At 42.2% G+C, this 23,261-nt stretch overlaps 1 protein-coding gene across 1 annotated transcript in view; it reads left to right on the forward strand.

Moving 5' to 3' along the window:
* Positions 1-2,506: 2,506 nt before the first annotated feature.
* Positions 2,507-23,261, forward strand: part of LOC128357752 (myosin-7B-like) — a 31,744-nt gene continuing 10,989 nt past the window's right edge. Inside the window, exons 1-28 of the mRNA XM_053318121.1 lie at positions 2,507-2,606; positions 2,756-2,859; positions 3,569-3,712; positions 3,810-3,966; positions 4,957-4,984; positions 5,395-5,488; positions 6,005-6,097; positions 6,571-6,634; positions 6,816-6,914; positions 9,605-9,708; positions 9,787-9,925; positions 10,300-10,418; positions 10,969-11,118; positions 11,556-11,726; positions 12,487-12,666; positions 13,319-13,451; positions 13,533-13,609; positions 15,300-15,387; positions 15,638-15,755; positions 16,373-16,496; positions 18,118-18,254; positions 18,351-18,521; positions 18,594-18,678; positions 19,280-19,522; positions 20,313-20,489; positions 21,277-21,422; positions 21,664-21,754; positions 21,832-21,989. Of these exons, the coding sequence (XP_053174096.1) occupies positions 2,507-2,606; positions 2,756-2,859; positions 3,569-3,712; positions 3,810-3,966; positions 4,957-4,984; positions 5,395-5,488; positions 6,005-6,097; positions 6,571-6,634; positions 6,816-6,914; positions 9,605-9,708; positions 9,787-9,925; positions 10,300-10,418; positions 10,969-11,118; positions 11,556-11,726; positions 12,487-12,666; positions 13,319-13,451; positions 13,533-13,609; positions 15,300-15,387; positions 15,638-15,755; positions 16,373-16,496; positions 18,118-18,254; positions 18,351-18,521; positions 18,594-18,678; positions 19,280-19,522; positions 20,313-20,489; positions 21,277-21,422; positions 21,664-21,754; positions 21,832-21,989 (3,494 nt within the window). The remainder of the gene's footprint in view (positions 2,607-2,755; positions 2,860-3,568; positions 3,713-3,809; positions 3,967-4,956; positions 4,985-5,394; positions 5,489-6,004; positions 6,098-6,570; positions 6,635-6,815; positions 6,915-9,604; positions 9,709-9,786; positions 9,926-10,299; positions 10,419-10,968; positions 11,119-11,555; positions 11,727-12,486; positions 12,667-13,318; positions 13,452-13,532; positions 13,610-15,299; positions 15,388-15,637; positions 15,756-16,372; positions 16,497-18,117; positions 18,255-18,350; positions 18,522-18,593; positions 18,679-19,279; positions 19,523-20,312; positions 20,490-21,276; positions 21,423-21,663; positions 21,755-21,831; positions 21,990-23,261) is intronic.

Below are 23,261 nucleotides of genomic sequence, written 5' to 3' on the forward strand. Positions count from 1 at the left end.
TCCACAAGCAGCGAGAGCTTCAGAGCAGACGAACCAGCACAGTGAGTATCTCTAACCCACATTCATCAAAATAATGTTCAACAGCTTCAGCTTCTACATGCAAATAGCTCAAAATAAGTGTTTTTATCTGTGAATCAAAGAGAACATTGCTATAGAGAAGGGTAAAAAAAATCAGCCAAGATCCAAAAGTGAATTATTGGCTAAAGACTCAGATTAACTGTGAGACACTTCTTGGTTTTAGCTCATTAAGTTAATTGGACATATGCAGCAAATGTTACAAATTATCATCTGAGACAGATCCTGCATTTAATAATAATAAGAAGAAGAAGAATAAGAATAAGAATAATTGAGATTTATATGTCGCCTTTCACAAATGTATTACCTGATCCTGCAGAGATGCTTTGTGTGAAAATGTAGTTTAAAACCCACATTTACTTTATTTCATTTTGTGCTGAGCTTTTTTCATAAATAATTGTTTTTGTTTGATTAATTAATTGTGTTGTTTGTGTTTTACTAAACCTTCTTTTCATTATTAATTAATACGATTGTTGTCTAGATAAAATCAGGCAGTTGTTTTCTCCATTCTGTATAAGAAAATTGTGAACAATGTACATTATAATCTTTTACAGCCCAAAGTGACGTCTTCAGTTTTCTTATTTTGTCCAGTCAACCGTCCAAAAAGAGTTTACTATCATCAGATCTTCACATCTGAGAAGCTGCTAGCAGAAAATGTCATTTTCCCTGAAAAAATATCAAAACAGTTGACATTTAATATTCTGCAAGTTGATTAATTGATGAATGATTGCAGCTCTACAGACATAAACTAATGTGAAAGCTGCACATTAATAACTGTGTTGCATTTATTTCAACAAGTGAAGCTCAACATTTGATCATCAGGAACATCGATCCTCATTGTTTGACATCCATTCCTCTGTGTTCACATTCATTTAGCCTACCACAAACCCCAGCAGCTGTTCTGATCTCTGCCGATGAGACAATGCTGAACTTGGAGACGACGTGTTGTGATGATGAACAAGTTAAAGCAGGTTCCCGCTCTCAGAGACAGTCAGACGCTCGTATTTACTTTGTGGGTGTGACGGAGCATCAGTTCAGGCATGGAGGCAAAGAATAGCTCGGATAGCGTAACGAGAGCTCTCAGTAATCCTGAGTAATGTGTCGAGGTACAGCTGTGCTAAATATATTGTGAAAACGGACACAGTGCCAATTTGTTGACAGCGTAGTTAAGTTGGAGTCTGTCATTAGGTTGTTAAGTCTGTGGTGTGATTATTAGGAAATACTCTGATGAATGTGGAACCGACTTCACTGCTCAGGTTTAAGTGCTTGAAAGGAAACAGCGCTGAACTTTCTCCTGATATTTATTTACTTGTAGAGACCCGGGTTCACATCCTGAGTCCTGTGTGTTCAGGTTTGGTTCAGGTTAGTGAACGATGCTGCTGTGGCTTCAATGTTCAGAAACTTGTTGATACTTCTGAACATTTGAGGTTTTACTGCAACATGACAGGAGACAGAGTTGGTCAGTCAGCAGATCAGTGGAAGTGGAAGCTGCTCCTGCCTCTTACTTTGAAGTCTGAACTCTGTACTGAAATTGAAATGTCTTTTTTTTGTGTGGTCCATCCATTAATCTCTGGTGTAAACTCTTCATTTTTAAACTCTTACTTGTTACTAGTTCATATCACATTGGATGTTAAAGACTTGCAGGTCTTACAGGAAAAAAAGCAGATTGTATGATGACTAAATTGTCCAGTTTAAAATACTGTGCTTTGATAATGTCTGTTAGTTAAGTCACCTTTTGTTTCTCCTAGTGTCTCTTGTCATGTTTCCTGTTTTATTTTGACAGTCTTTCACTTCCTGCCCTCATGTGTTTCCTGCCTGTGTGATTACCTGCCTCACCCTAATGAGCTGCACCTGTGTCTCATTGTCTTCCCTCTGACAGTCTGTCTTGTTGTGTCGACACTTTGTGAGCCTTCAGTGATGTTTGACCAGTTTCTGCTTCACTGATTGATCTTCTGTGTACAGACCTTTAGCATCGATAAAATGATTGTTGCTGTTTTATCACCAAGTATGAGTTTGCATCTGAGTCCCTACTCAGATAAAGTTGGATATAAATAAATTCAGTTTCCCAGTCTTGATTACTACATCTCTGATATGACATGAATACAGCATCTGTGACTCATGTCAACCAAAAAGGGAGAAATTAATATATTATATCTTTTCCTGCTTGGCTGTTTTTTTTAATGTTTGCTTCTCAAGTAGTTAAAGGTCTTCACAGTTGTATCAGCATTGGTCTTCAGCCATGTTCTTAAAGTCTCACAGAGTGTTCTCTAACATTGTTCTTCATGGTTCTTCGAGGCTTCTGCAGCTTAGGAAGTAGGATCATCATTTCTGGATGGACTTTATGAAAACTGTGCTCATCAGTTTGAAGAACACCAAATGCTTCAGACTTCACCTTTAAATAATGACCGTTTCCATGTGCTGTTGTGCTCAGATGCCTCGTTTCCTGGACATGAAGGAGTTAGGAGAATCTGCTCCTTTCCTTCGCCTCACCAACATGGAGCAGCTGGCTGCCAAAGCGCAGGCCTTCGATGGTACGAAATACATATTTAAATATAAAACCATAATCTGTATTCAGATGTTTCAGATGTGTGCTTTGCTTTGTGGCTATCTCTGTCTTCTGTATATATGTGTACATACAGTCTATGTTAAATAATAAATGTTTTAATTGTTTTACTTTCAGGTACGAAGCGTGTTTGGATGGCCGATGATGTTGAAGCGTACACTGAAGTGGAAGTCAGAGAGCTGAATGGAGACAAAACCACTGTGGAGACCAAAGATGGACGGGTCAGTCACTCAGTTACTCAATTAGAGGGTTTGCTTTTATCATTATTATTATTATTATTATTATCTATTTATGATTTAGTCAGTGAAATTATAAGTCACTGGAGTTATAGTAATAGAGGTTATGTAGCAGCTGGGATTCAACATGTGGATTTTATTTCCTTCCTTTCTACAGTCTGAATATGTGTGCAGGTTATTGATATAGAAGAGCACATACTAGACAATATGATATTTATTTATATTTAAATAGACTCTGGTTAAATATATTGATATTGTATCTGGATATTTTAAAAAAGAGGACTAGCCAAAGATGCTCCATCCATCCATTCATTCATTCAAGTCAATGATGGAGTGGTAAATACAAAATAAGTAAATGTTGACATGCAGGCAGTGAAGACATTAAGACTCATCAATACATTGTTTTGACTGTAATCATCAAATGTACATATAATCACAACACATTGTACCAAACATGAACACACCATCATTCTTCATAAATATAAATTATACTGTAATCTACTTTATATTATACTCTACTTTGGAAAATAAAATGAATCAAGATTTTACCTCATTAATCGACAAGTGTCCACACAAAATATCCCAATTAATGCTTCCACGTATTCACTGTTAGATGTTAAAATCAGCTTAAATCTAAACGCTCATCAACACCAGAGATCATGGAAGAAGCTAAATAAAGTTTCCCATGTTTCAGTTCCTGGTGGTAAAGGAAAACGATCTCCAGCCGATGAACCCTCCCAAGTTTGACATGATGGAGGACATGGCGATGCTGACTCACCTCAACGAGGCGTCGGTCCTCTTCAACCTGAAGAGGAGATATAGCATGTGGATGATCTATGTGAGTGTCTCACTCATTCTTCCTGTTTCCTTCTTCTATAATAAGTCTTACCCCTCTCTCTTTCTTTCTAACATTTCTAACTGTCTCTGTCTGTCAGACCTACTCTGGTCTGTTCTGTGTGACAGTCAATCCGTACAAATGGCTGCCGGTCTACACTCCTGAGGTGGTGACGGCGTATAAAGGGCGACGTCGCTCAGACATGCCGCCTCACATCTACGCCATCGCTGACAACGCCTACTATGACCTGCTGCAGAGTGAGTCAGCTTTAACCTCTGACCTCTAAAACACATTAACCCTACAGAAGCTGTGTCTCAGTTCAGAGGCTGCATCCTTCAAAGGACATGAAGGGAGATCTACAAAGGTCTCAATCAATCTTTATTTTTATAACACCAAATCACAACGAGTCATGTGAAGGCTCTTTCCACATAGAGCAGGTCTAAACCGAACTCTTCAGGTTTCATTTAAAGAGACCCAACATTCCCACATGAGCAGCACTTGGTGACAGTGGAGAGAAAAAACTCCCTTTAACAGGAAGAACCCTCAGAACCAGACTCAGAGTGGGAGAACATCTTTTAACAGGAAGAACCCTCAGAACCAGACTCAGAGTGGGAGAACATCTTTTAACAGGAAGAACCCTCAGAACCAGACTCAGAGTGGGAGAACATCTTTTAACAGGAAGAACCCTCAGAACCAGACTCAGAGTGGGAGAACATCTTTTAACAGGAAGAACCCTCAGAACCAGACTCAGAGTGGGAGAACAACTGCCTGGACCGGTTGGAGTAGAGAGGAGAGAGAGGAAGGAGAGGAGAGGAAGGAGAGGAGAGAGAGGAAGAGTAGGAGAGGAAGGAGAGCAGAGAGAGGAAGGAGAGGAGAAAGAGGAAGGAGAGGAGAGAGAAGCACATTGAAGGTCCAGGACTGGAATCCGTCATCCGGACGTCTCCAGGCCCAGATTACCTGTGAGACCAGAAAGCACAGACAACTCCAGGGAAGAGGTTTAGCTTATTGAATGCATTAATAGTACATGAGGCTGAGTATAATAAACTGCAGAGACATTAGAGTTGGCTTAGATCAGCTTAGTTAGACTAGATGGGAATGTGATTGCAGAGTAGGCAGAACATTTAACGTACAAAGTGGGTAAGGAAAAACAGCACTCTGACATTTTGGGAAATACTTTTACTGTGTGGCAAGTTTTGAGTTCTGCTACCAGTCGGTCCTCTGCTGATGGTTTTTATTTTCCTCCACAGACCGTGAAAACCAGTCAATGCTGATCACGTAAGTCAGAAACCCACGGCCCTCCTTCTGTGGAAACATGGATTTAAAAGTTGATCTGAAGCTAATATGAAGCTTCAGAGTCTGAATGAGTCAAATCTTCATCTTCTATGTTTCAGTGTTACAGTGTTTTTAGTATCAAAGTCTTTTTGTTACTATACTTCCACCACAGAGAAACAGGAAACACTAAGAGGGAATCTGATGCTAAACAGACTGTAAATGTGTCAGATATCACTGATATGACTAACTCACACTGATGAAGCTCAATAGAAGCTGATCAGAGACTTTACATGAACACTGGAAGCACATTTGAAGGTTGTAATAGTCAGTATGAACAGGAGGAATGATTACAGAGAGGAAAACCTCTTTCATTTGACCTCAATTTAAACTCTTCTGTTATTTTGTCACATTAGCGGTGAGTCAGGGGCAGGAAAGACCGTCAACACTAAGAGGGTGATCCAGTACTTCGCCATCGTCGCTGCTCTGGGTGAAACTGTGAAAAAAGGAGTAAGTCTTCAACATGTCACATCTTTGTTGGTTTAGTTCAATATGATTACAAACTTTATTCAGAGGTTAGTGTCTTTAGGAACTTTGGAAATTGCCTAAAATGTTAACATGGACACAGATACTCAATTCATTTTAAGGCTTTTTAAAGTGTAAATGTAGACTTAGATAGATTCGACCCATTTATATTCTTCTCGCCTGAAATTGTGAACTTTTCCTGAAGTGACTCAAGTGATACAAAAATATAGTTTGGGTTAAATTTGAGCCGTCATATACAGTAGACCCTTGTTTTGTTCGAGTAAACAGTGATGGCTTATTTTTTGGGCTTAGCGGGAAGCAGACGCTAACGTAAAACCTCAAGGATAAAGCTTCATTAAGGATTAAATGCCAACAGGCCATCAATAAACACACACATAAAAATATTTAATACCAAAAACCATGTCAAATGTGAGTCCACCTCTGTCCTCGCCTGGTAAAGACATTTCACTGCAGACTGACTCTTCTTCTCTGTGTTTTCAGGGTTCTTTAGAGGATCAGATCATTGAAGCTAATCCAGCCATGGAGGCGTTTGGAAATGCCAAAACCATCCGTAACGACAACTCCTCTCGATTTGTGAGTGTATTAAAGTATAATCATGACTAACCAGGTCTGTTCGTTTTGGTGCTTTTGGCATATCGTCTCTATTTTTGGTCATTTTATGGCATGACAGTAGAGTTTATTTGAATAACTTTTGAGGTCTGGGCAGTTATATATAATTTAAAGAATGTCTCTTAATATCTCATGACCCCCTCAGATTTATCATGTGACCTCTTGGGGACTACTGGGTTAGAGGATGCTTGTTTAATGGGTTGTTAGCCTTAATACTCTTGTGGACAGAAATAATGACTAATTTCCCTTTATGAAAGCAACAATCAAAGAACTTGAAGTTTACAATGCAAAATAATACATTACGTCACTTGTGTCACCTGACCTTTTCTGTCCACAAACTTATTAAAACTAGTCAAAGTGAATGTAACTTCTAAATACAACTACTATAAAACTATAACTGGTTATAATGAGTGTGTATCTGTGTTTGTGTGTCTCAGGGAAAGTTCATCAGAATTCATTTTGGACCGACAGGAAAGTTGGCGTCTGCTGACATCGATATCTGTGAGTTGTGTTTGTGTGTAAAGATCAGTCCAGCCTGGTTTTAAAGTAGCTTTCGTAATAAAACAGCAACGTTTAAGCAATGCTCGACACATTTGATACGTTCAAGTATATAGTTCATATTTTAGTTTGGTTGGTTGTGATTTATAGTCCTGTAGTTTAATTGTTGTTGTGTTTTTATTAGACCTTCTAGAAAAGTCCAGAGTGGTGTTCCAGCAGCCAGGAGAGAGGAGCTACCACATCTACTACCAGATCATGTCCAATCACAAGCCAGAGCTACAAGGTGATCCCAGCCACATTTTTATCTCCACTAATATTATCTAAGCACAACTTTAATTATTTTACATGTATAGATTAGGGATGGTCATGATTAATCAATGATCAATAATTGATCAACATAGATGTTTTATCAATGAAACGCTGGTTTCAAATAGTTGTGTTGCGTAGTGTGAGTCTTGAAGCAATACAATGAATTTCACTGTGGCAGCAATAACACATCTGACCACCGGGGGGCGATATCTGACAGAGCAAACGGCTCAGCTACCTGCCAGCTGATATCAAACGTAAACAAGGAGAGGTCAAGGCGAAGTTTGGCATGGGAGGGATCTCTTCAAACTAAAAATGAAGGAGTTCATTGTAAACCTGCAGCTTGGCTAGGCGGCCCAGGACCATAGCCCAGGATCATAGCCCAGGATAGCACCACAAAGCCTCTGCATCTGGCTACTTTAACTGTCACCAACGGACCCTGAGTATGCTAACATGCTAACATGCTAATCAACAAGAATCAGTAGGCTGGAGTTACTTTACTTAGTTAGCAGTGGACAGTCAGCACTGCAGCCTTTAGGTGAGTCACTCTGGTGGTTTTATGAGGCTCTAGTTAAATAAGCTGAATTATGAAGTAACACTATCTCTGTGTTTCTGTCTCGGTTCCTCTGGGAGCATTTTGGAGTCCTTTAACGTTATATTTTGGCAAAAACTGACAGTCCGGAGTAATATTCTGTTATTAGATTTGATTGTTGTTTTTTTTTTAAGTGTTTCTAAAAGAGGCTCAATTGTGTTTGAGTGCTCTATGGATTGATATGTGAAGAGGTTTGGCTCAGCTGCTTTTACAGGCCTCCAGTAATTGATCGTTAATTTTCCCGATCAAGAAAATGTATTAAAATGCTCATCCCTAGTATAGATAATAGTCTGGAGTGTAACCCCGGCTACCTAAACAGTGAAATAAAATAATAATAATTTATGTGGGTTTGATTTTAATAATACAATTAATTCATTTAAAAAAAAAATGTATTTAGATAAATAACCGTTGACCCAGAGACACAGACTGTAAAAGCCTGTCAAAGCAGCAGCTGATCCAGATACAGACAGTTAACCAAGAGAGTTAAACCCTATGGATAAACCTGGAGCAGTCACACTACTGCTGCTCTTCCTGCTGAAGTAAAATCACGGTGAGTTTTAATGTGAAGGTGAAGCAATTAAAATGTAAAAATATTCACTGACAAAATAGTTTAGGAAAAAAAAGAAAAGAAAAACCGTTAGCGTTAGCAGGTTAGCAACGGTTAGCAGGCTAGCAACGGTTTGCAGGTTAGCCGGTTAGCAGCGGTTTGCAGGTTAGCCGGTTAGCAGGTTAGCAGGCTAGCAACGGTTTGCAGGTTAGCAGGCTAGCAACGGTTTGCAGGTTAGCCGGTTAGCAACGGTTTGCAGGTTAGCCGGTTAGCAACGGTTAGCAGGTTAGTAACGGTTAGCTACTGCAAGAAATCAACTAATGCTGCTTCTAAAGAGGAACGGGTAAGAGAGACAGACTTGTGACTTTGTCCTAAAGTCATGAGAGAAAATGTAAAAATATATTGATTTTTTTATTTCAAACAGTTTTTGGGTATTATAACATTTGTGTTAATTATGATAACTAGGAGTTGTAATTTAATAGAAATGTTAAAATAAGTACTCAGAAGTATGAAAAGTGAAAGTACTAGTTTTACAGAAAATCAGGCTTTGACTATAATAAATATATTTAGCATTTTATTATGATATTTAATCTTCAGGACTTTATAAGAGTCACACAGTTCATTTAGAAGGACTGAGATGATGATACACTTATTTTCTCTCATCTTTTCTTTTCTGTGAAATATTGTACTTGTACGTACTTACTTGGGTTTTATGTATTTTAAATGAAGTTTGAAGGAATGAACAGTGATGACGAGGAGACACAACAACACTGATTTAATGTGAAGTTGAACTGCTGATTCAATCTGAAACACAAAGCGTTATAAAAGTGTAATTTAGAAGATGGTTTTATTTCATATCAAAGTTTAATCTGAGAATCAATTAAAGTTGTCAGATAAATGTTGTTAATTAGAACTAGAAAGGTTATTAAATGGGTTTGGGTTAGACTTTCACGGTTCTTACTGTTTGTATGTTTAATAACTTTGGAAAAGGACAAATGTAAAATGTTGAAATGTATCATGTGATCCGGTTCATGACCCTGTCCTGTGTTTCAGACCTGCTGCTGGTCTCTGTTCATGACCCTGTCCTGTGTTTCAGACCTGCTGCTGGTCTCTGTTCATGACCCTGTCCTGTGTTTCAGACATGCTGCTGGTCTCTGTTCATGACCCTGTCCTGTGTTTCAGACATGCTGCTGGTCTCTGTTCATGACCCTGTCCTGTGTTTCAGACCTGCTGCTGGTCTCTGTTCTTCATGACCCTGTCCACATGCTGCTGGTCTCTGTTCATGACCCTGTCCTGTGTTTCAGACATGCTGCTGGTCTCTGTTCTTCATGACCCTGTCCTGTGTTTCAGACATGCTGCTGGTCTCTGTTCTTCATGACCCTGTCCTGTGTTTCAGACCTGCTGCTGGTCTCTGTTCATGACCCTGTCCTGTGTTTCAGACATGCTGCTGGTCTCTGTTCTTCATGACCCTGTCCTGTGTTTCAGACATGCTGCTGGTCTCTGTTCATGACCCTGTCCTGTGTTTCAGACCTGCTGCTGGTCTCTACAAACCCCTACGACTACCACTTCTGCTCTCAGGGTGTGACCACGGTGGACAGCATCAAAGACGACGAGGAACTGAAACTCACCGATGTAAGAAACACTCTGCAATGTGCTGACTGCTTCATCTGTGACTGCCTCCTGTTTCTAACTGTGTGTGTGTGTGTGTAGCACGCCATGGACACACTGGGCTTCACACCAGAGGAGAAGTATGGCTGTTATAAGATCGTGGGAGCCATCATGCACTTTGGCAACATGAAGTTTAAGAAGAGGCAGAGAGAGGAGCAGGCCGAAGCCGACGGCACTGAGAGTGAGACGCCATGAGTTGTTACAACATCACCATCTGTCTACTAAAGGAAGGAGTGTGTGTGTGTGTGTGTGTGTGTGTGTGTGTGTGTGTGTGTGTGTGTGTGTGTGTGTGTGTGTGTGTGTGTGTGTGTGTGTGTGTGTGTGGGGGGCTAGATGATAAATTGAATTTTAATGGTGATATCTAAATGTCTGTACAAGGTAACAGTGAGGGGATTAGAACAATCCTAGCAGCATCAACATGACAGTAATGCACCTCACACTGTTTATAAAGTCTTATTGATGATTGTAATGGAAGCAGGGATCAATGAGTATTAAGTATTGAGTGTATATATGATGTGTGTGTGTGTGTGTGTGTGTGTGTGTGTGTGTGTTCAGGTGTGGATAAAGCAGCCTACCTGATGGGCATCAACTCTGCAGAGCTGATGAAAGGTCTGCTGAACCCTCGCGTCAAAGTCGGACATGAGTTCATCATTAAAGGACAGACTGTAGAACAGGTAACACATCTATCTATCTATCAATCTATCTATCATTCATTCTATCTATCAATCATTCATTCTATCTATCTATCAACCCAGCTTTATGTATTCCTTCATCAATGATGGAGGGAGTATTCAGATCCTTTACTTCTGTCGTGAGATGATTAACCCTCCTCGAGTCAAGGATGGAAGGGAGGAAGGAATGAAGGAAGGAAAGGAGGGAGGGAGGAAGAAGGATGGAAGGGAGGAAGGAAGGAAGGAAGGACAGAGGAAATAAGGAAGGAAAGTAGGAGGGAGGGAGAAAGGAAAAGAGGAAGGGAGGAAGCAAAGGAAAGAAAGACAGGAGAGAAGGAAGGGAGGGAAGGAAGGAAAGAAGGAGGAAGGGGAGGAAGGAACAGTCAAAACAGATGGGGTCAATTTGACCCGGGAGAACGACAGGGGGCTTAATACAAACTGTCAATGAAGCTGATTGGCTGCTGTGTGTGTGTGTGTGTGTGTGTGTGCGTACGTGCTTGTGCGTGTGTGTGTGTGTGTGTGTGTGTGTGTGTGTGTGTGTGTGTGTGTGCAGGTGATCTATGCAGTAGCAGCTCTGGCTAAAGCTACGTATGACCGGATGTTTAAGTGGCTGGTGAGTCGTATCAACACGTCTCTGTACACAGCTCTGCCTCGTCAGTACTTCATCGGAGTCCTCGACATCGCTGGCTTTGAGATCTTTGAGGTAAAAACACTAACACACCTGATCTCCACCTTTAATGATCATACCTCACCTAACTCTCTCTCTCTGTCTCTCTCTGTCTCTGTCTCTCTCTGTCTCTCTCTGTCTCTCTCTGTCTCTGTCTCTCTCTCTCTCTCTCTCTCTCTCTCTGTGTCTCTGTCTCTGTCTCTGTCTCTCTCTCTCTCTCTCTGTCTCTCTGTGTCTCTGTCTCTGTCTCTGTCTCTGTCTCTGTCTCTGTCTCTCTCTCTCTCTCTGTCTCTGTCTCTGTCTCTGTCTCTCTCTCTCTCTCTGTCTCTGACTCTCTCTCTCTCTCTCTCTCTCTCTGTGTGTCTCTGTCTCTCTGTCTCTCTCTCTCTCTCTCTCTCTCTCTCTCTCTCTCTCTCTCTCTCTCTCTCTCTCTCTCTCTCTCTCTCTCTCTCTCTGTCTCTCTCTCTCTGCAGTTCAATAGCTTTGAGCAGCTGTGCATCAACTACACCAACGAGAAGCTGCAGCAGTATTTCAACCATCACATGTTCATCCTGGAGCAGGAGGAGTACAAAGCCGAGGGCATCGAGTGGACCTTCATAGACTTTGGCTTGGACCTGCAGGCCTGCATCGACCTCATAGAAAGGGTGTGTGTTGTTTTATGACTGAGGGTGTGAGGATAATAATAATACTTTATTTTTGGACAGTGCACATTGATGAACATTGATATTTAAACATCTCTGTAAACTTGCTGGATTTTAGCATTTTTTGCATCTGTAGTCTCTAGTGAATAAATAAAAAAGAAGACAAATAGAGGAGACAACACAGTAATAAAAGTCATGTTCAGTTAGTGTCAAGTCTAGTAGATGTAGTTTTCTGAAACCAGGGATTGGTGTATTAATGTTGGACTTACACTCACCAGCTGAGTGATAATGTTGATCAGTTACTGCTCGATGTGGAAATAAGCAGCCATGTGTATATATCAGTGTTAAAACTAGTGGATAAAACATCAGTTACTGCAGGTTTACTGTGTGTGTAAACTCTGATGGATGGATGGATAGATAGATAGATAGGAACTTTATTGACCCTCTAGGGGAAATTTAGGGTCCAAGCAGCTTCATACATGTAAAGACATCACACATATACACATATACACATGCAACATAAACAGGAATGTAACAATTGAAATCTGTAATAAGGACGAGAGGAGACAAGAAGAGAGGAGACGAGAGAGAACAGTATACTAAATCAATAAAAACCAAGGTCCTCATTAATGTGCTGAGGCTGTGTGATAATAGTGCAAAATAAATAAATAAATATGAGTATTATAGTGCATTATCTGTGTGTGTGTGTGTGTGTGTGTGTGTGTGTGTGTGTGTGTGTGTGTGTGTGTGTGTGTGTGTGCAGCCTATGGGTATCCTGTCCATCATGGAGGAGGAGTGTATGTTCCCCAAGGCCACGGACCAGAGCTTTAAAGCCAAACTGTACGACCATCATCAGGGGAAGTCGCCTAACTTCCAGCGGCCGCGTCTGGAAAAGAAACGCAAATATGAGACTCACTTTGAGGTGGTTCACTACGCTGGAGTGGTGAGTAGCAGCTCCACCTCATATATATGTCCCCCATATTATAACTCAGCAATTAAATTAGACCATACATTTGTTTTTACACATTCCTGTTTGTGTTGGGAGACAAGTAACACACCATCAGGCTGTTTGAGCTCATTTGCTTTTGCAGCTCATGTTGAAGTGAACAGATGAATCCTAAGAAGTGATGCACAATATGTTTCAATGATTTTTGACTGGAGCAAGAACTACCTGAGATCCAGGGTTAGCGTTAGTGTTAGCGTTAGCTTTTATGGTTGGAGATTATTTACCTGCAGTCTCAGTGAGGAATGGAGGACATGAAAAGCCTCTTAGCTACTTCCTTCCTTTCTTCCCTCCTTACTCCTTTCCTCCCTCCCTTCCTTTCTTTCTTTCTTTCTTTCTTTCCTTACTTCCTTCCTCCCTTACTCCTTTATTTCCTTCCTTCCTTCCTTCCTTCCTTCCTCTCTCTTATCCTTCCTTGACCTGAGGACAACAGGAGGGTTAAAGTAGAGAGGGTCTCTGCCCCCCCGACCCAACTGAAGGCTCTACCTTCTGTTCTACTTTCAGAGACACTAGGAAGCACAAGTGTCCATGTATCACACAATAAGTCCTTATAAAGACATGATGATGGTGATGATGAGTGTTTCCTCTGTAGGTGCCGTATAACATCACAGGCTGGCTGGATAAGAACAGAGATCCTCTGAACGAGACGGTGGTCACTTTGTTCCAGAAATCCTCCAACAAACTGATGGCTGGACTGTTTGAGAACTACATCAGCGCAGAGATGGGTAACTTCACACAGAGGTTAAAAACATCATGCAGGGAATAAAGACCCAGAGCTATGAGATGAGTGAGTGTTTGTGTTTCAGCTTCTGACCCGAAGTATGAATCCAAACAGAGGAAGAGGAAAGCAGCTTCCTTCCAGACAGTTTCACAGTTACACAAGGTGAGTTAAGGGTGCAGTCTGTTTTTTAAGTCTCTGAATGGGCTGATCCCTCTTAAAAACCAGAGGAGATCGAGCCCACTCTGTGGAACGCATCACCTCTTACTGTGCAGACTGAGAACAGCCTCTTTACTTTTAAACACTGCTTAAAACCCCACAGTACAGCCGCCTTTATTGGGTCTTTATCTATCTATTTATATTTCTCTATATTATTTAGTTTTTACTGTTTGTTTTATTGTCTCTGCTTATTTTACTGTAAAGCACTTTGGTTTTAAATGTGCTATATAAATAAAGATGACATTGACCATCTTAGATCACCATGTACAGTAGCCCAGAATGGACAAACCTAACGCTGACTCTAGAGAGGGACTTCTGTGTTTGTCATGAGTTTTGGTTCTGCTAGTGTCTCCTAGTGTCCAAACGGTCCATAAAGGTTCACGTGGCTTCAGGTTTTCATTCCAACCAATCAGCAGATCACCAGACTGGACTCAATTAATCAGCTGATCTCAGTCTCCACACAGCTGATTTGTTAGAACAGAAACCTGCAGCCACTCGGCCCTTTATGGAACAGTTTATAGCAGAGGAGTCAAACTCATTTTCATTCAAGGGCCACATACAGACTAATTTGATCTCATGTGGGCCGGATCATTAAAAAGATGGAAGGAAAGAAGGAATGAAGGAAGGAAGGAAGGAAGGAAGGAAGGAAGGAAACAAGAAGGGAAGGAAGGAAAGACCGGCAAAAGGAAGGAGGGAAGAAAGGTAGGAAGGACAGACAGACATACAGAAGGAAGGAAGAAATTAAGGAAGGAAGGTAGGAAGGAAGGTAGGAAGGAAGCAAGGAAGGAAGAAATTAAGGACGGAAGGAAGGAAGGAAGGAAGGTAGGAAGGAGATAACAAAGGAAGCAAGGATTGAAGGAATGACAGAAGGAAGGGAAAAAAGGAAAGTAGGAAGGACGGATGGAAGGAAGGAACAATGAAAGGAAAAAAGGAAGGAAAGACAGAAGGAAGAAAGGGAGGAAGGAAGGAAAAGAACAGGAAAGAAAGTGGGCCGGATTGCTCCTCTCAGTGGGCCAGTTCTGGCCCGCGGGCCGCATGTTTGACACCCCTGGTTTAGACAGTATTCAGTTAACTGCAATATTCAACCTCACCACTAGATGGCACTAAAACACATCAGACCTTTAAATCCTGATCACACCAGTACATCCAGTTCCTCCCAAAGAACCCAGTGAGAACTTTCTATTTTGATGCAGCACTCTTTAGTATGATGCAAGGAGCTTAACAGATGACTGACATGCTGATCATAAGACAGTAAAACTACACATTTAAAATAAAAACTAGATAAAAGATGCTTCCAACATTTTAAACCATGAATACAGTAAAATATATTATGGCTTCTGATTAACACTAGTCTGGAAAAGTTTACATTTAAAGATGATTCCTGTACTTTCACTTTCAAAATAGTGTTTTTATAGTGTTGCTTCTTCTTATTTTGTTTTTTTACTTTTTTACTGAGGTTAAAGTTCTGAATACTTCTTTTTGTCTGTGAGCAGAGCAGCTCCAGTCTGCTTTAAGATTACTGCTAGTTTTTGGTAGGTACTAGGCTGATTATCAATTTAAAAAATGAAAATACCAGAAACGATACCAGAGACATTCATCACATGACACACTGCTGCTTCCTGTTTGTGATATTTAGGAGAATCTAAACAAGCTGATGGCGAACCTCCGCAGCACTCAGCCGCACTTTGTCCGCTGCATCATCCCCAACGAGAGCAAGACTCCAGGTAACATCGGCCTCTCATCACACCTGCACACACACCAGGAACACCTCTCTGAACCACAATACCAGATTATTACTATTACTACTACTACTGGCACCACATGAATACAAATAGAACTACAAGACACAGAGAAGCTTTTAGAGACCTTTTTAAAGATGCCTGAAGAGTGTGTGTGTGTGTGTGTGTGTCTGTGTGTGTGTGTGTGTGTGTGTGTGTGTGTCTGTGTGTGTGTGTGTGTGTGTGTGTGGTTCAGGTGTGATGGATTCCTTCCTGGTCCTGCATCAGCTGAGGTGTAACGGAGTCCTGGAGGGGATCAGGATTTGCAGAAAGGGTTTTCCAAACCGGATCCTGTACGCAGAGTTTAAACAGAGGTGAGACTCAGGGACAGAAAGGCCTTTGATGCTGACTACCAGCAGAACTGTGAACACTTTTAAATCCAGGTTAAAAACATTTCTCTTCTCCTGAGCTTATGATTGAACTCTTTTAAAGCACTTTACATTTTAATCTTTCATTTGCACTCTATGTCCTTTTAATGATGAGGGAGGGAGGGAGGGAGGGAGGGAGAGAGGGAGGGAGGGAGGAAGGGAGGGAGGAAGGAAGGAAGGACAGAAGGGAGGGAGGGAGGAAGGACAGATGGATGTCTCTCTCTATGTCCTTTTAATGATTTTAAAGCTAATTAATTATTTTATGCTGCAACCTTATATTTAATGCTCTATTCTAGCATTTTATTTCTCTTTCTATTTTTCTGTACTTGGTTTTTATTATTAGTGTGTGTGTGTGTGTGTGTGTGTGTGTTTTGGGGGGGGGTGCATTGGGTTAATGACATGTTTTTCTGTTTTATGTAAAGCACATTGAGTTACCATTGTGTATGAAATGCTCTATATAAATAAAAGTGCCTTGCCTTTGATGCTGCTGCTGTTTTATAGTTGTAACTATTGTCTACTGTATGTATTAATGTATTTGTACTAACTGGTGATTGTCGTGTCAGGTATCGTATCTTGAACCCGTCTGCGATTCCAGACAACCTGTTTGTGGACAGCAGGAAGGCCGTGGAGAAGCTGCTGGGATCTCTGGACATCGATCACACGCAGTACAAGTTCGGACAGTCCAAGGTACGAAACCACAAATACTGTGATTCATACTGAAGATCTGGATCATACTGGATCATACTGGACTGTGTGGTAGAGCATTTAATTCATAAAAAGGAAGAATATAGTTATAAGTGACCAGTGTGATGAGTGTAGTAGTAATAATAATAATAATGCATTTAATTTCAAAGCACTCAAAGATACCTTACAAGTAGTGCTGGACAATTAATAGAAAAATAATGTAAACCAACATGTAGCGGCTAAGCCTAACACTTAAAGCCACTGAGGGGCTGCATAGACGCGCTGGCTACTGCACCATTATAACTTGTATTTGCTTCTTCATTTGATGCGTTCTTTATTTCTCACCGTTTCAATGATCTTCAATATTATGCAAGTATTCATTGCCAGTGCATATAAAGTCCATTCAGCTGTGTCACATACAACAAACAAACATGACAGAGCCCGGAGCGGTCCAAAAACTGTGTGCTCCTCCGTCCAGCAACACCTGACACCTGACAGAAAGTTCCCACCTATAAAGAAATGTACACCCAACACCATGAGGACACCTACTGGCCCAATTTGGTACCTTACACACATTCACATAGAAATGGCTCCTACACAACATTTAGAAACTCTAATCTTAATCTTGCTCATGTCAGTTAATGGTGGTGTTCACTGTTGCCATGACAGCAAAGGTTTCATATCTTTAAGGATGATTTGAACCCAAACATGATCTTTACATAGTTCTAACCAAGTGAACTAGACATTAACCACAGCTTAGTCACACCTTAAAACATCTTTATCTTCTCTACCTACAGAAACCTTTGATTAAGAAACTAACTGTTGATTGTTGACAATGTGTTTAGCAGTGTGATAAATAATAAGTTTATAAAGTTAACTTCTAAAGAAAGGGGGATGTGGTGATAGGAGCCATTAGCCTTTACTTCCACTAGGTGGCAGCCTTGTGTGGTACATTTACATTACTTAGACCCACATGAAAGCATTCCTCATGTGTGAAGGCAGCAGTGTAAAATACTAAACTAAAGAAACTGTGAAGAGACATCATTGTTCATCCAGACTGGAGATAATTCTTCATTAATCCTAATCCAGGTTAAAAGTTCAATTAATGCTGATTTAGAGTTTAGTCATAATCTCCCAGCTCTAGAGAACTACTGCAGGTTACCTCTGCTGGAGTCACAACATGATCTCCTCTACTTCTGCTTTCCTCTTCTTCTCTCTCCTCCTTTCCTCCCCTCTCGTCTCCTCTAACATCTCCTCTCCTCCTCTCCTCTCTCTTCTCCTCTCCTCCGCTTCTCTCTCCTCTCTCCTCTCTCGTCGCCTCCCTCGTCTCCTCTCCCCTCTCTCGTCGCCTCCCTCGTCTCCTCTCCCCTCTCTCGTCGCCTCCCTCGTCTCCTCTCCCCTCTCTCGTCGCCTCTCTCGTCTCCTCTCCCCTCTCTCGTCTCGTCTCCTCCTCTCCTCTCCTCCTCTCTCTCCTCCTCTCCTGTCTCTTCTCCTCTTTCCTCTCTCATCGCCTCTCTCGTCTCCTCTCCTCTCGTCTCCTCTAACATCTCCTCTCCTCCTCTCTCGTCTCCTTTCTTGTCTCCTCTCCCTTCCTCCTCTCCTCTCTCGTCTCCTCTCTCCTCAGGTCTTCTTTAAGGCGGGTCTGTTGGGTCTGTTGGAGGACATGAGGGACGCCCGTCTGTCTCAGATCCTGACCACGGTCCAGGCCATGTGCAGAGGGAAGCTGATGAGGATGGAGCTCGACACCATGTTGGAGAAGAAGTGAGATATGAACACATAACATCATGGAGAGAGTGTGAATGTAAAACCAGCCTGTGATGTCATGTGATGTGATGTGATGTCACTTCCTCCTCTCAGATACGCTGTGGTGGTGATCCAGACCAACCTCAGAGCCTACTTCTCTGTGAGGAACTGGATGTGGATGATATTGTTCTACAAGCTCCGCCCCCTGCTGAGGAGCGCTCAGATGGAGCAGGAGCTGGCGGCTCTGAAGGAGGACTACAAGAAGCTGAAGGAGGCGTTTGACAGGTGTGGTTTTATCTGAGGTTAGACGGTGACGTGGTTGATAGATGTGATCTCACAGGTCTGCTCCTCCTGCAGGTCTGAGATGAAGCGCTGCGAGGCCGAGGGGCGGCAGGTGGTTCTGGTTCAGGAGAAAAACGACCTGGCTCTGCAGGTTCAAGCTGTAAGTCACACTGGAACTTAAAGGGACAGTCACACATCTTCTGGGAACTCTTGTGATTATCTTCTCCTCACAGAGCTGGAGGGGTTTTACTAGCTGAGGTTCAGTAGTTAGTTATCAGTGTGGCTGGAAAACAGAAATAAGGCTGGTGTGGATGTGCCTTCCATCTTCCTCCCTCCCTTCCTTCCTCCCTTCCTTTCTCCCTCCCTTTCTCCCTCCTTTCCTCCCTTCCTTCCTTCCTCCCTTCCTTCCTTCCTGCCTTCCTTCCTCCCTCCTTCCCTCCTTTCCTTCCTTCCTTCCCTCATTTCCTTCCTTCCTTCCTTCCTTCTTCCTCCCTCCTTCCCTTCCTTCTTCCTCCCTCCTTTCCTTCCTTCCTTCCCTCCCTCCATTCCTTCCTCCCTCCTTTCCTTCCTTCCTTCCCTCATTTCCTTCCTCCCTCCTTTCCTTCCTTCCTCCTCCCTTCCTTCCTTGACTGGAGGACAACAGGAGGGTTAAGTTAAAATGAATAGTAATAATAATGTTATCAGAATGACAGAGTTAGAGATAGAGTTAATAGACAGAACCGTGTAATGACTTGGTGTGTTTGTGCGTCTCGGTGGTTCAGGAGCAGGACAACCTGATGGACGCAGAGGATCGCTGCAATCAGCTGATTCAGTCCAAGATCTCACTGGAGTCCAAGCTGAAGGACATGGGGGAGCGGCTGGAGGACGAGGAGGAGGTGAGCTCCACGCTGACGTCTAAGAAGCGTCAGCTGGAGGAGGAGGTGGTGAGTCTGAAGAGAGACGTGGACGACCTGGAGATGACGCTGGCTAAAGTAGAGAAAGAGAGACACGGAGTGGAGAACAAGGTGAGCTAACATCTACAAACCACCTGACCTAGTTCAAGTTTCATTGTTGAAGGTTTTTAATGTGAAATACTTAAAGACAGGATGCGTCTAAAAGTCAGCTGACTGATGAAGAGGAAAACAATCAGGGAATAAAAACCAAATAAATGGAAACTTATCGGGGTGTGTCCAAAAAATCCATCCATCAATTAATATCGATTTTCTATTTAAAAATTCGACATCGATTCAAAATTCTGTGAATCAATTTTTTCTCAACTTTTTAAATTTTTTTGATTTTTTCTTTAACTTGGTCTTGTATTTGAACTGACATGCTTATCCATAATCTTTATGGATACATGATGACATCATAATTCAAAATGACATGATTTAAAATGCCACTGGTCTTAAGGGTAAATCCACATAGATGCTATCATGCTAGATCCCAGTGTTGGATCAGACTCATCATTTCACTTTACTCTTGAACAATTTGGTGTCCACACATGATGCGTGTTAAAAATATATTCTGACTTACAAAACAGAAACTCTGGGAACATAAAATTGAATCGAATCGAATCGGGACCCTGTGAATCGGAATTGAATCGATTCAGGAAATCATTGACACTACCCAGCCCTAGAAACGTATAAATATGTCCTAGCTGCTTCTCATTAAAGTCCAAATCTTAGTAAAACAAAGAGCCTATGTGTAGTTACAATAATAATAATAATAATAATAATGTAATCTAGAATATATTGAGTCTGCAGGTTTTTAAATGAAGCTGTGTGTGTGTGTGTGTGTGTGTGTGTGTGTGTGCAGGTGAAGAACTTGTCCCATGAGATGTGTGTCCTGGATGAGTCGGTGGCGGCTCTGAACAGAGAGAAAGCAGCTCTGCAGGAAGCTCATCAGCTGGCTCTGAACGACCTGCAGGCTCATCAGGACAAAGTCAACATGCTCAACAAAACCAAGATCAGGCTGGAGCAGCAAGTGGACAGCGTAAGATCATCACTCTGCTCAGCATCTGTGTCTCTTATAATGTGTGTGAATGAAAGCTGCGTGATTGGCCAAAGCTAGTTGTGATGACGTCATAAATCATGTGATGCTGACCTGCTGACATCAGTCTTTAGATGAGAGATGAAAACGTTTGGCAGTGTTTCATCCTGAAGCTTTTCTAACGGTGGGAAACATGAAGGACGTGTTTTACATATTCAACTGTTTTTAGTTTTTAAGTCGCGTTATAAACTTTCAACACGTTTAGTTTTAATCTCATGAATGTAAAGTTGAAGCAGCTGTTCAGATATTTTCCTCTGGATCAAAGTGAAGATTAAAACATTTGGAATAAAAACAGAAGCTAACCTTAACCCCTCCTCCCCCTCTTCCTCTTCCTCCTCCCCCCTTCCTCCTCTTCTTCCTCCCCCCTCTTCCTCCTCTTCTTCCTCCCCCCCCTTCCTCCTCGTTCTCTTCCTCCTCGTTCTCTTCCTCCTCTTCCTCCTCCTCCCCCTCTTCCTCTTCCTCCTTCCCCTCTTCCTCTTCCTCCTTCCCCTCCTCTTCTTCCTCCCCCCTTCCTCCTCTTCTTCTTCCTCCTCTTCTTCTCCCTTCCTCCTCTTCTTTCTCCTTCTCTTCCTCTTCTTCTTCTTCCTCTTCCTCCTCCTCCTCCTCTTCTTCCTCTTCCTCCCCCTCTTCCTCCTCCTTCTTTTCCTCCTCTTCCTCCTCGTTCTCTTCCTCCCCCTCTTCCTCCTTCTTTTCCTCCTCCTCCTCCTCCTCTTCCTCTTCCTCCCTGCAGGTGGAAGGCTCCCTGGAGCTGGAGAAGAAGGTGCGGGTTGAGCTGGAGCGAAGCAAGCGGAAGCTGGAAGGAGATCTGAAGCTTTCTGTGGACTCAGTGAAGGATCTGGAGAAGCAGAGAGAGGAGCTGGAGGACAGGCTGAAAAAGTAGGAACAACTTTATTATTCATTATTTCAACCTTTCACACCTTTTTATGAAAAAATACTGGTTACACCAATTGGACACTGGGCTGCCTGACGTCACTGACCATTACACAAAATATGCATTACCTGTGTGTCTGTATGGTCGACTGTATGATTGTAGTCTCATTCATGTGAAGATTTGACTCCAAAACATCCCATAATAATAATAATGTTCCTGCTCTGCTGTTGATTCTCTGTCCTAAAGGAAAGACTGGGACGTGGCTCAGCTTCAGTCTAAAGTGGAGGATGAGCAGAGTTTGGCCACTCAGCTTCAGAAGAAGATCAAAGAGCATCAGGTTGGTTTGAAACAGTCCAACTGGTTCCCGTCTGCTGTAACAGGAAGTGAGTGTAACGGTGATATGGTTCCCTCCAGACTCGTGTGGAGGAGCTGGAGGAAGCGCTGGAGGCGGAGCGGACGTGGCGCACCAAAGCCGAGCGTCAGAGGAACGATATCGCCCGAGAGCTGGAGGAGCTGGGAGAGAAACTGGAGGAAGCAGGAGGAGCATCAGCTGCTCACATCGCCCTCAACAGGTCAGAGACTGTCACCGCTCACACGCCCCCAACAGGTCAGAGACTGTCACCGCTCACACGCCCCCAACAGGTCAGAGACTGTCACCGCTCACACGCCCCCAACAGGTCAGAGACTGTCACCGCTCACACGCCCCCAACAGGTCAGAGACTGTCACTGCTCACATCGCCCCCAACAGGTTAGAGACTGTCACTGCTCACATCGCCCCCAACAGGTCAGAGACTGTCACTGCTCACATCGCCCCCAACAGGTTAGAGACTGTCACTGCTCACACGCCCCCAATAGGTCAGAGACTGTCACCGCTCACACGCCCCCAACAGGTCAGAGACTGTCACTGCTCACACGCCCCCAACAGGTCAGAGACTGTCACTGCTCACACGCCCCCAACAGGTCAGAGACTGTCACTGCGCCTGTCTCAGAGTCTCACACATGAACACACAGTAGCACCAAAGCAGAGCTGAGTATCTGCGTTCAAACGTTGTGGATCAGCTGGAGTGTGCTGTTTGTTCCAGAGTGAGAAACACAACCAATAAATGTGGATCCATTTAAAAGGGATAATAAACAGACTTTCCAACCGATTTATTGCCAAGAAGAAACACAAACTTCCTTTCTTTTTGTGATTTTTGTACTAAAGTTTGAACCTCTGTGAAAAACTAATCAGAGTTGAAGCTTCATTAACTGCAGAAGAATTCATAATAAATGGATTAAGTTAAAGAATGAGGTTAAGTTTCAGAGGTTCTTCAACTTCAAACAGCTAAAAATATCCGTAGTGACACATCCACAAATCATACTGAAGTCCTGATGAGGTTTTTACTGCAGTTTATTTGAATGACAAGCAGCTGTTCCTCAAACATATAAAAACCCTGATGTGATCCGACTGTGAGAATATGATGACAGAAAATATCAGAGCTCTATTTAACTCCCTTTGTCTAAAACTCCCGCCACCTCCCAAGTGAAACCACACCCATGTGACGCAATACTGCAGCTGAAGCAAATATAAACAGATTTTAGCTCCTACAATATGTATGAAAATATACTGAATATAAGTTATTAACCCTTAAACAGGCAATTTGCACCAGGATAAACGCATATATACATGTTTTTAATGTTTCCTAGTGGAGATACAACTAATTGAATCCAAAGTATACAAAATAGTTTTAAAATTATTAGTGGAAATGTGTAATTTATAGGTGCTAATGAGATAACTAGTATAAATAAAATAATAATTTCCTGGCTGTTTAAGGGTTAATATATTTATAGCACTGCAGCAGATC

The sequence above is a fragment of the Scomber japonicus genome, chromosome 4 (genome assembly GCF_027409825.1).
Source record: "Scomber japonicus isolate fScoJap1 chromosome 4, fScoJap1.pri, whole genome shotgun sequence".
Classification (NCBI taxonomy): Eukaryota; Metazoa; Chordata; class Actinopteri; order Scombriformes; family Scombridae; genus Scomber; species Scomber japonicus.